Below are 19,619 nucleotides of genomic sequence, written 5' to 3'. Positions count from 1 at the left end.
TTGAACATTTTTGAGCAGCTATACACTGGTTAGGAATGGCTCCCAAAGCAGCTAAATCCAATTAGCTTTTTACCTATTAGGCCAAGGTGACATCAAAATTAAACTTAGGCTGCTGGTTTGGTTTGTAACAAATGACATCATACCAACTGAGAGTCTTTCATCGTGGCGTACTGCGAAAGGACAATTATAATTTTTTGTGAAAATCAGAGTACAGGATACAGTATTTCATCTATACTCCAAATTCCTTGATAGTTGACATCTGTCACTTGCCACTACAGTGTTGCTACATCAGCTGCCAGCAACTGCTCAGTTATAGGTGACACACAAGTGCAGTGGACCACTTTGCAAATGCTTTTAATGCGTAAGGTGAAGCAGTGTTGGAAGTGGCTGCCGCAACGTATGTTAGGAATATGAAATGCCCTGATGACAGCTGCTTTTAAATGTCCAGTGACTGAAATGCATCAGACGAAACATTTTATTGCCCTGAATTTAAACTCATGTCTTCCAAGGAAATAGTGCTCAACAACCTGAGGCAGAACTAAAATCCTGATTGCTTTGTTCATGGTGATTAAAGCTAACCTCTACAAGCAAACAAAATGGAAAAAATTCAGTTTCAGTGCTAAAAGAAAATTGTAATTTCTTGCTATCATTCACACCATGTAGTGCGAAGCTTATCTAATGTAAGTGGGTTTCTGTGATTGTAACTGTATATGTGACTCTGAATCACATCTTGCATGGAAGTATCCAGTAGTGTTTGATTAGTGTTGTGTGGGAAACAAGGGTATTTCATTAGCATTATTGTGTGTGTGTGTGTGTGTGTGTGTGTGTGTGTGTGTGTGTGTGTGTTTGTGTGTATGTGTGACTCAGGATCCAAACATGTCAAGAAAGAATGTTGAACAAGGAATTGGAAGTTAACTGACCAATGGTCTTGGCAGTTCGGCAGCAGCAAAAAATTTGACCATGATGTTGAGCACTCTGATTGGAGGAAACCATCTCCAACAGATGAAGTATCAACTATCAAGTAATTGTAATCAGACCATAGTTGCTGAGTTTCATCTTATTGACATCTGAAATGCCAACTGCAAGCTCTGGGTAAACAGTAATAATTTGGCACAGTAATGTTTAATCTTGGCTACTCTACCTAGGTTTGTTTTCGAATTGAACAATAATCAACACTAAATGGTGAAAGGTTTGATTTTTGGTGAGTAATGTACTGCAGAACATGATACTTCATTTAATTGCCATATTTCATCTTGGCCCTTTTGTTTGTTTATTTACAACATGCTCCATTACACAGTGTGATGATGATGATGATGATGATGATGATTGGGTAAGGTATCGTGCACCCCTCAGAGCTTACAATTTGTAATATTGTACCCAAAGTTGATTGAGTTCCTTTGGTTTGGAGCCATTCGGAGGGTCTCATCTAGAAGTTCCTTTTATTCTGTAATGGGCTTGGCTGCAGACTTCTGGACCTGTTTTATGAGGTGGAGAATTGTAGGACTTCCCTTGATAGGTTAAGGGTACTCTACACAGAGGAAGCACCTACTCAGGCAGCAGAGTTCTTGTGGACTGCACTAGGATTTTTTTGGACTAGATGATAGTTTGAAGTTCTTTGATGAAGACTTGCCATTCGATGTGCAGATAGTGAAATCAGATTGTGTATGAAGTAAAGACACTTTGAATGTCAAAATTTCAACAGTAAATTGTTGAAGTATTTCTAACAAAGCTGTCACACATGAATTAATTCGGAATAGAAAGCTGGTTGAAACCTGAAGCAAGTAGCTCAGAAATATTTGTTGAGGTATGGAACATACATTGAAAAGGCAGGTTAGATGACATAGGAGGAGGAATGTTTATTGAAAATTTTGTCTGTAGAGGTTGAAACTGAGCCTGCAAAGTTATCTGTATGTGAATAATAAGCCTGGGACAACTCATGTAAATCATCAGATGTTTTTAATGGCCACCCGATTCTGCTGAAACAGTTGTTGAATTATTCAAAGAAAGTCTATGCTCAGTAACGTGGGAATACCCTAATCATGCAGTATTAGTTGAAGGAGACTGTGCCCTACTGGGTATAGACTGGGATGTCTATGGATTTACTGCAGGTGGTATAGACGGAAAGTGTTGTGAAGTAGTTCTGAACACATTTTCCGAAAACTGTCATGAGCAACTTGTTCAACAACCCATACAGAGTGGAAATATTTTAGAGCTTGCAGCTACAAATAAACCTGTTGTTATCAACATGGTCAGTATAGAGAAAGGTGTTAGTCATCATGATGTCATCATAGTGACAATGGTTGCAGAAGTTAATAAATCCATCAAATAGGCTAGGAGAGGTTTTAGGCTGAAAATGGCAGTCAAGCAGTTGTTAGTATCCTACTCAGACAATGGATGCACATAATTTAGTTCCAGTATGTTGGAAGCAAAGAATTTATGGTCAGGTATACTGATTGTAAATCACACTCTGGAAAATGTGTGCAGCGTAAATGGGTTAACATTGGAAAAGACCCACTGTGGTTTAATAACCAATTTCAGAAAATTCTGAGGAAGCAGAGAGTGTTGCACTTTTGGTTCAAAAAAGAACATGGAAGTGTTGACAGGCAAAAATTAGTAGAACTTTATGCGTCTATAAAAAGATCAATGTCTGAAGCATACATCTACTTCCACCATCATAGCTTAGCAAAAGATCGTACTGAGAATCTAAGAAAATTCTGCCCTACTTAAAAACACTAAGCAGACTGAAGGCAATCAACTAGTCTGGTATGGCAATAGAAGGCAGCTGATGTTTAAATTTCATGTAAAAAAAGAAAAAGAAAAGAAATCATTCATCCAGGAGGATAGTAGGCTACAGGCTCACCACCATTTCATTCGCATAGGCTCCCATATGAGAGACATAGAAATAGGCATCTCTGGAATTAAGAAGCAACTGAAAGAGTTGAAAACAAGTAAATCATGAGGTGTGAATGGAGTCTCAGTTTGTTTTTACAGAGAGTATTCTTCTTATTCTTCAATATTGCATCTATCATGAATCTCATGACCAGCACAATGTCCCAAGTGAATGGAAAAAACTCCTGCTGATGTGAACAGAACAGACCCTCAAAAGTACAGACCAATATTCTTAACTTCAGTTTTCTGCAGAATTCTTGAGGACATTCTGAGTTCAGGTATAATAAACTACCTTGATATAGGAAAGCTTCTGTCCATAAATCAGCATGGATTTAGAAAACATTGATCATTTGAAACTGTCCTTGCCATATACTCACACAATAGCCTGTGAACCATGGAGGGAGGGTAGCAGGCAAATTACATATTCCTAGTGAAGTGTTCTTGACTCAGAATACTTCCAAAAGATCACAAGTAGATATAATTAATCTTTGTTTATTCGAACAAGTAAACTTCAAACACAAACAGTCTGCTGTTTCTGACGCAGTAAAACAAAAGAAAATAAATGTTTTCCAGAAATTCTTCTTAGTAAGGAGTGGAGGAAAAGTTTGTCACAAGTAGTTGTTCTTCAATGAAATGGATATAGATTCTTGAGAGCATAGATTATATTATCTTGGCCATTGAAAAGTCTCTCTTCAAACCAAAGTACATAATCAGAGTTCTATCTCATAAGCAGCATGACTTTTCCATAGCACAGAACACTAAGGCTAAGAGCACTGATCGCTGGAGTACAGCTGTGATGTCCAAATGGTGAGGAAACATCAGTTGCTGGCTGGAATTGACAGAACTGGTTCTAGCTGGCTCCATGTGGATGGAAATACTCACATGGTGGAAGGTTACAATTTTGCTATGTTGTTGTTGTTGTTGTGGTCTTCAGTCCTGAGACTGGTTTGATGGAGCTCTCCATGCTACTCTATCCTGTGCAAGATTCTTCATCTCCCAGTACCTACTGCAACCTACATCCTTCTGAATCTGCTTAGTGTATTCATCTCTTGGTCTCCCCCTATGATTTTTACCCTCCATGCTGCCCTCCAATACTAAATTGGTGATCCCTTGATGCCTCAGAACATGTCCTACCAACCGATCCCTTCTTCTGGTCAAGTTGTGCCACAAACTTCTCTTCTCCCCAATCCTATTCAATACTTCCTCATTAGTTATGTGATCTACCCATCTAATCTTCAGCATTCTTCTGTAGCACCACATTTCGAAAGCTTCTATTCTCTTCTTGTCCAAACTATTTACCATCCATGTTTCACTTCCATACAGGGCTACACTCCATACAAATACTTTCAGAAATGACTTCCTGACACTTAAATCTATACTCGATGTTAACAAATTTCTCTTCTTCAGAAATGCTTTCCTTGCCATTGCCAGTCTACATTTTATATCCTCTCTACTTCGAACATCATCAGTTATTTTGCTCCCCAAATAGCAAAATTCCTTTACTACTTTAAGTGTCTCATTTCCTAATCTAATTCCCTCAACATCACCTGACTTAATTCGACTACATTCCATTATCCTCATTTTGCTTTTGTTGATGTTCATCTTATATCCTCCCTTCAAGACACCATCCATTCCGTTCAACTGCTCTTCCAAGTCCTTTGCTTTCTCTGACACAATTACAATGTCATCGGCGAACCTCAAAGTTTTTATTTCTTCTCCATGGATTTTAATACCTACTCCGAATTTTTCTTTAGTTCCCTTTACTGCTTGCTCAATATACAGATTTAATAACATCAGGGAGAAGCTACAACCCTGTCTTACTCCCTTCCCAACCACTGCTTCCCTTTCATGTCCCTCGACTCTTGTAACTGCCATCTGGTTTCTGTGCAAATTGTAAATAGTCTTTTGCTCCCTGTATTTTACCCCTGCCACCTTTAGAACTTGAAAGAGAGTATTCCAGTCAACATTGTCAAAAGCTTTATCTAAGTCTACAAATGCTAGAAACGTAGGTTTGCCTTTCCTTAATCTTTCTTCTAAGATAAGTCGTAAGGTCAGTATTGCCTCACGTGTTCCAGTATTTCTACGGAATCCAAGCTGATCTTCCCTGAGATCAGCTTCTACTAGTTTTTCCATTCGTCTGTAAAGAATTCGTGTTAGTATTTTGCAGCTGTGGCTTATTAAACTGATTGTTCGGTAATTTTCACATCTGTCAACACCTGCTTTCTTTGGGATTGGAATTATTATATTCTTCTTGAAGTCTGAGGGTTGGTTGGTTTTGGGGGAAGAGACCAAACAGCGAGGTCATCAGTCTCATTGGATTAGGGAAGGACAGGGAAGGAAGTCGGCCGTGCCCTTTCAGAAGAACCATCCCGGCATTTGCCTGGAGTGATTTAGGGAAATCACGGAAAACCTAAATCAGGATGGCCGGATGCGGGATTGAACCGTCGTCCTCCCGAATGCGAGTCCAGTGTGCTAACCACTGTGCCACCACGCTCGGTAAGTCTGAGGGTATTTCGCCTGTTTCATACATCTTGCTCACCAGATGGTAGAGTTTTGTCAGTACTGGCTCTCCCATGGCCATCAGTAGTTCCAATGGAATGTTGTCTACTCCGGGGGCCTTGTTTCGATTCAGGTCTTTCAGTGCTCTGTCAAACTCTTCATGCAGTATCGTATCTCCCATTTCATCTTCATCCACATCCTCTCCCATTTTCATAGTATTGTCCTCAAGTGCATCACCCTTGTATAGACCCTCTATATATTCCTTCCACCTTTCTGCTTTCCCTTCTTTGCTTAGAACTGGGTTTCCATCTGAGCTCTTGATGTTCATACAAGTGTTTCTCTTATCTCCAAAGATCTCTTTAATTTTCCTGTAGGCAGTATCTATCATACCCCTAGGGAGATAAGCCTCTACTTCCTTACATTTGTCCTCTAGCCATCCCTGCTTAGCCATTTTGCACTTCCTGTCGATCTCATTTTTGAGACGTTTGTATTCCTTTTTGCCTGCTTCATTTACTGTATTTTTATATTTTCTCCTTTCATCAATTAAATTCAATATTTCTTCTGTTACCCAAGGATTTCTACTAGCCCTCGTCTTTTTACCTATTTGATCCTCTGCTGCCTTCACTACTTCATCCCTCAAAGCTACCCATTCTTCTTCTACTGTATTTCTTTTCCCCATTCCTGTCAATTGTTTCCTTATGCTCTCCCTGAAACTCTGTACAACCTCTGGTTCTTTCAGTTTATCCAGGTCCCATCTCCTTAAATTCCCACCTTTTTGCAGTTTCTTCAGTTTTAATCTACAGTTCATAACCAATAGATTGTGGTCAGAGTCCACATCTGCCCCCGGAAATGTCTTACAATTTAAAACCTGGTTCCCAAATCTCTGTCTTACCATTATATAATCTATCTGATACCTTTTAGTATCTCCAGGGTTCTTCCATGTATACAACCTTCTATCATGATTCTTAAACCAAGTGTTAGCTATGATTAAGTTGTGCTCTGTGCAAAATTCTACCAGGCGGCTTCTTCTTTCATTTCTTAGCCCCAATCCATATTCACCTACTACTTCTCTCCCTTTTCCTACACTTGAATTCCAGTCACCCATGACTATTCAATTTTCGTCTCCCTTCACTATCTCAATAATTTCTTTTATTTCATCATACATTTCTTCAATTTCTTCGTCATCTGCAGAGCTAGTTGGCATATAAACTTGTACTACTGTAGTAGGTGTGGGCTTCATATCTATCTTGGCCACAATAATGTGTTCACTATACTGTCTGTAGTAGCTTACCCGCATTCCTATTTTCCTATTCATTATTAAACCTACTCCTGCATTATCCCTATTTGACTTTGTGTTTATAACCCTGTAGTCACCTGACCAGAAGTCTTGTTCCTCCTGCCACCGAACTTCACTAATTCCCACTATATCTAACTTTAACCTATCCATTTCCCTTTTTAAATTTTCTAACCTACCTGCCCGATTAAGGGATCTGACATTCCACGCTCCGATCCATAGAACGCCAGTTTTCTTTCTCCTGATAACGACATCCTCTTGAGTAGTCCCCGCCCAGAGATCCGAATGGGGGACTATTTTACCTCCAGAATATTTTACCCAAGAGGACGCCATCATCATTTAATCATACAGTAAAGCTGCATGCCCTCGGGAAAAATTACGGCCGTAGTTTCCCCTTGCTTTCAGCCGTTCGCAGTACCAGCACAGCATGGCCGTTTTGGTTATTGTTACAAGGCCAGATCAGTCAATCATCCAGACTGTTGCCCTTGCAACTACTGAAAAGCCTGCTGCCCCTCTTCAGGAACCATACGTTTGTCTGGCCTCTCAACCGATACCCCTCCGTTGTGGTTGTACCTATGGTATGGCTACCTGTATCGCTGAGGCACGCAAGCCTCCCCTTCAACGGCAAGGTCCATGGTTCCTGGGAGGGGGGGGGGGGGGGGAATTTTGTTATTGGCTACTGAAATAGAATGAGTATGAAAGGTCAGTAGTAGAGAAGGTGAATGGTTGATTACAGTTTATTGGGATGATTCTAGGAAAGTATAACTCACCCATAAGGAAGACTGTATAGAATGCTAGAATGACCCATTCCTGAGTACCACTTGAGTGTTTGGGATTCTCGTTTGGTTGTATTAAAGAAAGACTGCAAAGCAGTTCAGAAACTGCTCCTAGATTTGTTAGTGATAGGTTCAGTCAATATACAAGTATTATGTAGAAGTTTTGTGAACTCAAATGGGAATCCTTGGAGGAGAGAAATGTTTCTTTTCACAGTATACTATTGAGAAAGATTGTAGAACTGGTATTTGCTGCTAACTGCAGAATGATTCTGTTGCCACCAACATACATATTGTGTAAGGACCATGAAGACAAGACAAGAGAAATTAGGGCTCCTACAGAGGTGTATGGATGGTCATTTCTCCCTCGCTCCATTGCAAGTGGAACAGAAATGAGAATGACTAGTAGCGGTGCAAGGCACCCTCCACCATGCACAATGAACTGCTTGCAGAGATGCAAATCAGTTATTGAAACACCCTTCAATAAATCCATTTAATTTACAAAAAAAAATCGGTTTTAGTTAATTCTATCCATGTAAACTCAGTTCTGTTGTATATTTTTGCAAAGAAATTTCTGACTAACATTTACATACGATTCATGTAATGAATTTTTTACTTGCTTTATTTTTTATGCGCAGGCACTGAAAGAACTCATATCCAAAGGTGGCAATCCAAATGCAAAGGTCTATAATAATGAGCCACTACTATTACATGCAGCTGGCTGTAATAAAGTGGAAGTTGTCAGATATCTTCTGAATGATCTCCATGTTCCAATTGAAATCCGTGATAACCATGGACATACGGCTCTTTTGAGTGCTGCATCACGTGGAGCCTTGGAAGTGAGTTGCATCAATAATGTTGTACATCATAGTCTGTAAGGGCTCTCTGTTTCTTACTTTAATATTTTCAGTAGCCACATTTGTTAGTCGCCAGAACTACGTATACAAGGTAATTTAAATTTTGTGGGCAAAAATATTGCTGACTAAAACAAATCATTATTTTTTAAATTTGCTATATTGAACATGTAGTTATAAGAGTTTTAATAGTAATGTTTCATTTACCCAGTACCAGTTTTCACTACCATGTTAAGTATGTCATTTTAATATAAAGATCCTAGTTTACTGATGTATTGAACCTTGCATGAGACCAAGTAAATGTCTCATATTTCACCTATTTGGTCCAATTGATTCATTAAATAATGTATTGAATATAAGAGAAGTCAAATTTGAGAAAGAAGAAGGCAAAGAGAGAGAGAGAGAGAGAGAGAGAGAGAGAACACAATCTGAATTTAACCATAATTACATATTCCATTTACAAGGCTGCTATTTATAATTTAATTTTTTTTTTATTTTTTTATTTTTTTTTACTGAGTAAAAACACTGTTCCACCAGAAATGACTTTAGGTTATATTTAAACATACTCTTATGTTCAGCTCACTAGATAAGCTGTTGAATAATTCAACTGTTATATGTGAAACACTTTCCTGACACAAAACTGTTTGACACTGAGACACTTGGATATTACTGATGTTTCTTGTGGTGTGGCTATGGATATACTTATTTTGTTTTACATGTTCATTACTGTTTAAAAGATATTCATTGCCAAACAGGAGACACTCATAAATATAAAGGCTTAGCAGGCTCATTATTTTCAGCTGTATGAAATGTGGTCTACATGTTTTCAGTTTCTTGCAGGTTGCAGATAGCACTGACTGCTTTTTTCTGCACCCTGAAGATTTTTATGCTGGTGGCTGAGTTTTCCCAGAAGATTAGCACATACCAGAGTAATGAATGGAAGTATGCATAATATGCCTGAATGACTGTTGACCTGCTTGCACTTTGGCTTAACACATGACGAGCACAGCAAGCCTTTGAAATCTTTTTTCCAAGTTCTTTTACATGACAGTTGCATTATAAATTGTCTTGTACCCAAATCCCTAGACCTTCAGCTCCAACAACTGGTTTCAGCAATGTGTTGTCAAAATACAATATTGTATCAAGTTCTTGTACAAGTGGAGAAGAGTGAAAATTCATAAATACAGTTTTTTCATTATTTATTATTATCTAATTTTTTTTGTACCATCTAGTAACTAGGGATATCAAAGTATTTATTGCTACTTTCGTAGAAATATTGTCAGCAGCTGTTATTAACATCATCAGCAAATAAAATTTGTTTTTTCACTTGATTAAAGTTATTTAAATCATTAATATAAAAGAGGTACAGTAGAGGTCCTGTGACAGAGCCTTGTGGGACTCGATACTATATTGGTATTTATTGGGTAGATGTGTTTTCTTTAATATTATCATGCCCTAAAATCAGCACTAGCTGCCTGTCTTCTAGGTAAGGTCTTATCCACTGATTTGGGATCCCTCTGACTCCTTTTTGAGCTAATTTGTGAATAAGGAAGTCATGGTCAATTATTTCAAGTGCTTTTAAGAGATCAAGGAAAATACCAGTAGAATGTTCTTTATCATCCAATGCATTACAAAGAGCCTTCAATTACTCATACTTCTCTTCTTTTTAATTGGAAACGCTATATGAAAATAATGCAGATACACATTATGGGTACTGTTCAATATACCATTTATTTCAATTTTACTGAAGACATCCTCCCACATTTCTGTTGACAGTATAAAATTAAACACACTAATGTGATCATCACTGAACTCTCTCTCTTCAATTATTTTGGTTTTTGGTTTCCATCACTCCTAGTGTTTAGTTCAATAGAGAGGAGCTGTGCTTCACAATCACTGTAACCCATACTTAAAACATTGGTGCTGTAGTTAAGGTCACATAATCTTATAAAAATTTGGTCAACAGCAGTTTTACTTTTGGCAGTAATTCTAGTTCGAAAATTTACTGTTTGAGTTAAAACAAAACTACTGACTATTTAAAAGCTCATTTCTACAATTTGAATCTTGTAAAGAGTCTGCATTTAAATCTCCACAGATAGCTGCTTCCTGTCTCTCTTAGATCAGATTAGATTAGATTCCATTTTCATTTCATAGACCCTAAAATGAGATGATTCTCATTGGTGAGGAACATATCAGAAAGTACAACATAAAAAGCATAAAACATTTGATATAATACTCACTACCCAGATCATTTATCAGGATATTCTCAAGATAGGTGAATACATTCCAGTAAACTGGAATTGCAAATATTTACAGAATTAAAACACTGTCAGAGTGAAACATAGTTATGCACTTTCAATAAATTTATCATACACAACATAGCTAATCTTGACTGTTGTGACCAAGTGCTGTCAGAGCTGAAATCTAACAGATATTTTTACTTAAGCTGGTCTAACAGTCCCTGTTAAGATATTCATCTATAAAGTAGAAGACTTTCAAACTCTGTTTTACACTGTGTTTTATCTGAAACCAAGTTTTTAATGGTTGCTGGCAATTCATTTAAAATGTATGTTCCTGAATACTGGGCCTCTTTTCTGCCAAGGTAAGTGATTTTAGGTCTTTATGTAGATTGTTCTTATTCCTAGTATTGATGCTATGTATTGAGCTATTGGGTGGAAATAGAGATATGTTACTTGCAACAAATTTCATTAAGGAGTAAATATAATAAGAAGCAGTGATTAGAATATGAAGTTCCTTGAACAGGTTTCTACATGATGATCTTGAATTTACAACACCTGGCATGTAGTCTACTGACAGGAGGCCCTAGTCACACAACATTTACATTTACCACAAGTAATTCTTATTATGCACCTTTAAATGCTAAAACATTTCTCTCATTTTGATGATTTACTGCAGAATATGATCCTGTATGACATAATAGACTGAAAGTAACCAAAGTATGCAAGTCTTTTTATATTTATGTATAGTACATCTGACATCACTCTCACTGCAAATACAGACATGTTGAGGCACTTCAGCAATTCTGTCGTATGCCCTTCCCAATTGAATTTATTATAGAGTTGTAATCATAGAAATTTAACACTTTTAAGCTCTTTGATCTGCTTGTCTTCATTGTACACATGCTGGAATGAAATCTTGTATAGGTTCTGAACTGCACACAGAGATCTTTTCAAAGCTTAATGAGACCAAATTAGCTTTAAACCATTTATTAACACCAGTGAAAATTTGATTAGCAGCCATTTCTAAATCTGTACTTGACTTGCTACTTATTGTTATGTTTGTATCATCTGCATACAAAACAAACTTAGCACCTATCAATTTAACAAACATGAGGTCAGTAATGTACACAAGAAAAAGCAACAGACGCAAGATGGAACCTTGAAAAACACCACTTGTAATTAATGCTATTCAGATGAAGACTGACTGCTTACTCCACATGTATTTTGCAACAACACCCTTTGTTTCCTGTTAGTTAGGTAAGACTCGAACCATTTTGAAGCACTGCCAGTGACACCATAATATTTTAATTTACTTAAGAGAATGCTGTGATTTATACAGTCAAAGGCTATCGACAGGCACAGAAAATGCCAGTAGCCTCTAATTTGTTATTAAAAGAATTAGGTATATTTTGCACAGTACGTGTAAATAGCTTTCTCCATATCAGAAACCAAACTGTGACTTGGACAATATATTATTTACAGTCAGATGCTTACGGAGACGCTTGAACACAACATTCTCGAATATTTTTGAAAAAGCTAGGAAAAGTGAAATTTGTCAATAGTTTGATAGTATCTCTTTATCTCCCTTCTTCTAAAGAGGCTCTCACATTTTATATTATTCAGAAACCTTTCAAAATTTTTAATGAAAATTTTCAGTTCCAGAATCTATAGTGTGTTACAATTAAGATATTATCTGTCAGATCAACTGTGCATAGTTTAAAGTCTTTGCATCATGCCAAGTTTTGACACTTTTCTGCTGCTGTAAATTTTAAATTATTCTTTACTATTCCAGCACATACATATTCTACAATATTAACTAGCAAGTTTGTTCCCAGGAATCACAGTTGACACAAAATGTGGTCTTTGTCTAACCAGTGTTCAGTTACACATATAATATCAGTATTTAGTTCAAGATTCACTAATTCAAACTTTAGTAACAATACACACACACACACACACACACACACACACACACACACATGCACACACACACACCCACACACACACACACACACACACACACACACACACACACACATGACTGCAGTCTCAGGCAACTGTGGTTTCAGCTGCCTGAGACTGCAGTCGTGTGTATGTCTGTCATCTACTGTTGACAACGGCCTTAATGACTGAAAGCTTTATTTGTGACAGTCTTTTTGTTGTGCTGATCTGCGACTCAGCATCTCTACTATATTGTGAGCAGCAACTTTCTTTTTCATACTATTATTACATTCCATCCTGGATTTTCCATTGTTCAAACTTTAGTAACTTATTTTCCAGAGATTGGACATTACGGTGTAGAGGTTCTGGCACATTGGAATACTTATTTGCAAATATAATTTTATCATTATTTCTATTTTTTATGATGGAACACTTTCACTAAAAAGGTCTTCTTACATTTTTTGACTGCCAAATCACCAGAAGATTTGGTAGAAGGTGATACAGCATTTTTTTTTTGCTTCTAATGCATTTGACATGTAACAGTTGCATACTTTTTCTGTTATTAATTGGCCATTCAAGGAAAGGCCATGTCAGTTATGGAACCTTCAACCAACACCACTAATATGCAGAACATTAATGTTTGAAAAGTGTTTGAATATAGTCAAGGGCTGTTCATTAACAGTTCTACTCTCTCTGTTCACACATGACCATGGCATTAACTTGGAATGATTTGGAATGTTTAAATATATAACATCTGTGTGTCCTAGACAGTGCAAGTACTCCATTAGTTCTTGGCAAGCTACTGATGTTTCATTCCAGTACACATCATTTGAGCCACCAAACAGTATAATGAAATCCTTCAACAACAATGTACTGATTTCCTCTGAATGAACATGCTTTCTTATTTTAGATAGGGATGCATCAGACTAGACAAAATCTGTTGCCCTCACAGTTTCTGCTGCTTCATTAATATGAGAAGTGATCTAACACCCCTTGACTGTTGGCAAGAATCATGAGCTTTCTCAGGCGACTACAGTCTGAATCATGTTGGTGGATATTTTCAGGTGCAGGAAGAGTACCATGTGGAATTTCAATGTCATCATACTGAGGTTTACAAGTAGCAATGTTTCCAAGAAGTGTTTCTGCAACACACATTATTTGCGTATGTTCACTATAATCTACAGAGCTATTGTCATGACTAAGCACTTCAAATCTGTTGTTTAGTGGAATATTGTCGGTCTGTTTAATATTTCAGTACACATATTACACTTAAATATTTTTGTGAAGTTCTTATTTCCTTTTTTGGGGTGCAATCAGCTTCTTAATGCCAATTGAGGAGCTACTCAACTGAATAGTAGCGGCTACGGTCACAGGAAACCATCATAACGACTGGGACAGCAGTGTGCTGACCATACGCCCCTCCTATCTGCATCCTTAGCTGAGGATGACACAGCAGTCAGATGGTCCCGATGGGCCACTTGTGGCCTGAAGACAGAGTGCTTTCATTTACTTTCAATGAGGAGTCTGCCTTTCCACATTGAAAGTGAAATTTTGCCTCACACTTTGCACACACAATACCACTTTTAGTGATTTTCCTGCATTTTCACCAGATCACTGCTTCTTTTGTTTTCACCTTTACTGTTTTGTTGTTTGAGTTTGTTGCATTTATCATTTCAAGCATGTAACTCTTCTAAAAGTGTTACATGAATTTCAACTTTGCAGTCCTTCTTCTTTAATGTTTTGCCAAGACCATATTCATTACATCTTTCAGAACACAATAGTTTTTGTCTTGAATTTACATTTTAACATGTGAAATGATACACAGTATTCCAATTTATGTACCTTACTCACTTTACACCATGCATCTTGTGGTAGCAAATTTCTGATGTCAGCTCTTGCAACTTATACAGTGATGTACTTGTCCCATGTGTTATTTCATTTTCACAATTTTCACAAGTTATTCCTTACATTCTTTATTTAAATGTTTGTATTTCTTGTTAAATGCAGTTAGAAAGATACTGATCCTTTATCAAGGAGAGATCTGAAACTTTATATTTCCTTTTTTGTAGGTTGAAAATAGTTTGCACATATTCTGCATCTGATCCACAAAGTTCTTCCATAGTCAGCTATTGAATGTACATATCAAAAAGTGTTGAACATTGCACTATAATGATAGAATGACAGTGAAGTGACATGCTAATGACATTTTCTGCAGTAAAGCCAGAGCATAGAGCAGTGTTCATTCCATTCTGACAATCAACATTTATCCCCAAAAAGCTTATGTTTGTGACATGATGCATGAAACTATTATCTAAATTCATTTTAAAATGTTGTTTTTCCTCTTTTCAGTGAAATCTGTGGTGTTGACTGGTACTTAATCAAGTGCTGAGTAAATGTAAATGGGCTCTAGTCTTTTCTTTGTTTTCTCCCACACAAGTGTTGCTGTTTTGTCAGTGACTAAAAGATTTACATATTCATAAAAGAAAATGTTTTGCCTGTGTCTAATGTTCTCTTGAGAGTTACTGATATATTAATGTACACCAGTAACTTTCTGTACATTAATATAACAGCAACTCTCTGGATCAAGTGAGAAAACTCTTTCTTTGCTGATTGGCTCTAAGGCGCCAAATTTTGAAATTGATTGATTTTGGACTTGATAAATGTTTTGCTAAAAATCATATTTTATCATTTGTATTTCTTTATATTACATTAACTTTAAGTGGGATCAGATTAAAACTTTTAATGTTACATCATGGAATCACTGTAACAAATATGTGTGGAAAGACCTTGCACATGATTGCAGTTTGGTGGATTTTTTGGGGGGTGAGGGGTGCTTGGTGCTCAGATCCTGTTTGGGCTAGGAACATGGAGTAAAAAGTTTATGGTTTAGCCTGGACCAGCAGCAATTTGTATAGCCATTTGAACATCTGTCCTACTGTAGCTATGGTACAGTACATTAAGCTAGGTTTTAACAATGAATTGCCCCCAACACCCAGGTAAACTGTGCATATCAGTTAACTCCATTTGCAAAAGATTTTAATTGGGCTGAAGTTAATGCTCAGCTAATGGCACCATTGTGTGTGCACCATTTGGGTTTTACATGCTAAAACAATCACCCATTTTCAGATTTTATGTGCAAAAACAGTCACACTTAAATAACCCCAGACTAAAGAAAGACTGATGGTTCAGCTTTAGTCCACTGGTTTATCAGACCTTGGTCTAAGATAACTTTTAACTGTTTGAAGAAAATCTTATTTTGTTTCAATTTTCTGGGAGATTTACGGAGCACACCATGTATAGACTGTAATCATGTATGTATAAGGTCAGACTTTGCATGAAGGTAGACAAATGGATAAACTCAAAATGAAATTTTTTTATCCATAATATTTATCCATTGTCAGATGTAGAGATGATGTTTTGAAAAATATTCTTGTCACTTAGGTGCTGCAGTTCCTGATCTCAGCTGGTGCCAATATTCTGGCTACAAATGCGTTGGAGGAGACAGCACTGCATCTCTCTGCACGCACTGAGTCAGTGGAGACCTTTAAGTTCCTCCAGCAGTCAGGAATTCCCATGGATGCCGTGGATATTCGAGGCAGAACTTTTCTCCATCATGCAGTTGAATTTGCATATCCAAAGATGGTGGAATGCATCTTACAAGGGGGCTGGCTGCCTGTTGACTGCCTAGACAAGAATGGACAAACACCACTGATGTTGACAGCAGACTTCCCACGAAATGAGGTACATTGCTATTGTTATCCATCTGCAGTTAATCACTGTGTACATACATTTCACTAATAGTGATATGTATGTTATGTTTACTTTGTAATACATTTTATTTTACTGTCATAATGCCATGTTTGATGTTTCTAGGGTTTCTCACACTTCATTATTCAAATAAGAATCTAGAAAAGCATAGGTGTACTTTCATTGTGAGTTTTTGCTGACTGACGAGATCTGTCTAATATAACTAATCGAATAGTAATTCATGCTCTTATTTCTGCCAAGATTTACTCTAGAGTAAAATGTATTGAATCTTTTCATCTTTTTCCTTTCAGTCCAGAGAAAGTACTCTCTTGTAGACTTCTATTTCATACATGTCTTTCTGCTAATAATATTAATAATAAAGTCTTCAGTAATTTATTTATTTGATAGTAAGTCATTAATTAAGCAAACTTACTTTCTTAACACATATTTAGTAGTGATTGTGTCAAAATGAAAATTCATTCAAGAAAACTAACACATTACAAGACTGAACTGCTGGCCAGTACCTGCCTTCAAAAGGCGAAAAATGTAATAGATTTGAAAACTAGGTTAATATTGTCACTTCTGCAGTTGGTTTTAGCAGTACTACATATTTTGCTTCCACATTATAGTCATTCATTTTGAGCTGATCGGCAACATGTTGTTACTGTCTGCCAGAGGGAACTATGCAGCTTAAGTCACTTAAGGCATATCACCCTTTTTCTTTCATAAGCAGTTTGAGATATCAAAATGATGTTTTCAGAAAATGATAATAAGCTAAGCGGTAGGTACTTTTGTTGTGTGACAAAGAATGTACACTCTTGTATTCATTGAGATATTGAAGCATGTATGATTTTTTAAATAGAATGACATACTTTTTTTTAATGACATCCTTGAAGAGAGGAATTCACTGATATAATGCTTGTTAATTTTAACCTTGAAACTCTTCACAAAAGAATCCAAGAAATATTCCAAAATTGAAAGGCAAAGGAACTCACACCAGGTCAAGCCTTATAGCTATTTACTTATCTGCACTGCAAAACTAGCAGAACCTGTGTCGACTTTTGGCAGGTCAATTCATCTTCAACTTTCCTTGCACACAGACAGTAAACCAATAAGGAGAAGTTAGATATGTTGTTTTTATATGACAAATGTCAAAGAAATGCTGGCAAGACTGGATGGCAGTGTCACCGTAACTGCCGTCTGCTTCACGTCTGCTGTGCAGCGAGCTACCTTAATTTAAGTATTAACTGTATTTTTATTACTTGTCACTTCTTCTTCCGTGTGTTTTTGCTTTTAGGAAGCTTTAATTGTCGAGTGCTAGTAATAGTGTTCCATAGATTTCGTGTTTGTTTTGAATACAGTCAGAGAGAGTCCCTTTAGTCAACCATAGTGCCAGTAGTGCTAGTGTTTGTTTTCAATACAGTCCAGAGACAGGTAGTGCTATTTTCATTGTTTTCTGCAAGAAGTGGCTAGCAACCACAGTTTAGTCAACTATCAGCCGCCTTTAGTGAATTAGCAGTCTAGTTATAAGGTGATTAACTCTCTACAGTAAATTGATTTCTTAGGATGGATAGGATGTGTGACTGCTGTGTACGGACGCAGGAGGAGCTGGCCACTGTTCACGAACAGCTGAACGTGTTGATGGCCACGGTCAGCCGTCTTCAGGCTGCTGCATCGGAGTATAGTGGCAGTGGGGAGTCTGGTGCATCGCATGGTAAACCCGAGGTGTTACATGCTTCACCCACTGTCCCTGCTGTCGAGACATCTTCGCGGGTACCGGGCGCGGTTGGGCACCCTCTCCCCAAGGGCAGTGGCGGGTTTAACGGCGTTCGCGGCGCACAAGGCGAAGGGTCAGTGTGGAGGCCGGCCGTGTGGCATCGCCCGCTCTGCCTGTGAGTGGACATGTGGCCACTCCTTCAGCAAGGTCCGAGCAGGCACACGGGTGGAGGGGTTTATTAGTTATTGGGAGCTCCAATGATGAAGCCCCTTAGGGAAATAGCGGAAAGGTTGGGGAAGAAGGCCAGTGTTCACTCTGTCTGCTTGCCAGGGGGTCTCATCTGAGATGTGGAGGAGGCCCTGCCAGCGGTGATAGAGAGCACTGGGTGCACCCAACTGCAAATTGTTGCTCATGTCGGCACCAATGACTCCTGCCGTCTGGGTTCAGAGGTCATCCTAGTTCATACAGGCGGTTGGCGCAATTGGTGAAGGCGGAAAGCATCGATCGTGGGGTGGAATCTGAGCTAACTGTTTGTAGTATCGTTCCCAGAACCGATCGCGGTCCTCTGGTTTGGAGCTGAGTAGAAGGCTTAAACCAGAGGCTCAGACGATTCTGCGGAGATCTGGGGTGCAAATTTCTCAACCTCCGCTATTGGGTGGAGAAATGTAGGGTCTCCCTGAATAGGTCAGGTGGGCACTACACGCCGGAAGCGGCTACAAGGTTACCGTATTTACTCGAATCTAAGCCGCACTCGAATCTAAGCCGCACCTTAAAAATGAGACTCGAAATCAAGGAAAAAAAAAATTTCCCGAATCTAAGCAGCACCTGAAATTTGAGACTCGAAATTCAAGGGGAGAGAAAAGTTTTAGGCTGCATCTCCAAATTGAAACAAAGTTGGTCCATTGTAATATGAGACACAATTTAGGTCGAATGAATGACGATACAGCTACAGTAGTTTGGTTCGAGTCGTAAGCTTAACAGTTAAGCTACACCAAGTAGCCATTGCTATGCGTCAGGCGCTCTGTCCGTATTTATACGGGTACCGGTACCCTTCCTTTTTCATGTGCTTCATCTGGTTTGAATTGATTGCTTATTTTTCTTTGATATGATAAGTGCCATTCTCTTTGTTATATGTGTTTACGTCACTCTAAGCTAAAAATGCATTACTGTACTGTGTCATGCATTGTTTGTCGCATTCTGATATGAGTGTTTACGGCCTGTCGCCGCTCGCGGCATGGCTTGCTTTTGTGCGCGCTACCGCCGCTTACAATTTAAAAAAAAAAAGAGAGGAATCATCTCATTAGCGAAACAATGGCAAGGGACTGCTATTTGTTGTTACTTACACTGCTGCTTTCTTTGATAATGATCAACAAGAACCAAATAATAGAATGCGTATGATAGAAGATGTTCTGAACCGGAGTTTAGCGAAAATTTTTCTCCATTTGAAAATCTGTTTAGTATATTACATACTGCACAGAAATTAGTCATCTTAGATTTAAAAATCTAGTCAATTGCCATGCTTCATTTCTGACTGTATTACTATTAGGCATAAGAACAATACGAATATAAACATGACATGATATGTATATTCTTCTTCATTTGCTGTAGTCTCATTCTAGTTTCATAGTTTATTAGGCAGACAGGTTTTAAATGAGATAGCAGCAA

The 19,619-nt window shown here is 37.9% G+C and overlaps 1 protein-coding gene across 8 annotated transcripts in view; it reads left to right on the top strand.

Moving 5' to 3' along the window:
- The window catches only part of LOC126092715 (serine/threonine-protein phosphatase 6 regulatory ankyrin repeat subunit A-like), a 423,652-nt gene that overhangs the window by 139,456 nt on the left and 264,577 nt on the right, over positions 1 to 19,619 (top strand). For all 8 annotated transcript variants that reach the window (XM_049908492.1, XM_049908471.1, XM_049908484.1 and 5 more), the window contains exons 3-4: positions 8,094 to 8,294; positions 15,932 to 16,231. In XM_049908492.1, coding sequence (XP_049764449.1) covers positions 8,094 to 8,294; positions 15,932 to 16,231 — 501 coding nt within the window. The remainder of the gene's footprint in view (positions 1 to 8,093; positions 8,295 to 15,931; positions 16,232 to 19,619) is intronic.

The sequence above is a fragment of the Schistocerca cancellata genome, chromosome 1 (assembly GCF_023864275.1).
Source record: "Schistocerca cancellata isolate TAMUIC-IGC-003103 chromosome 1, iqSchCanc2.1, whole genome shotgun sequence".
In the NCBI taxonomy this organism is placed as follows: Eukaryota; Metazoa; Arthropoda; class Insecta; order Orthoptera; family Acrididae; genus Schistocerca; species Schistocerca cancellata.
Note: the sequence above shows the minus strand (reverse complement) of the source record. Positions and strands in the feature narration are given on the sequence as shown.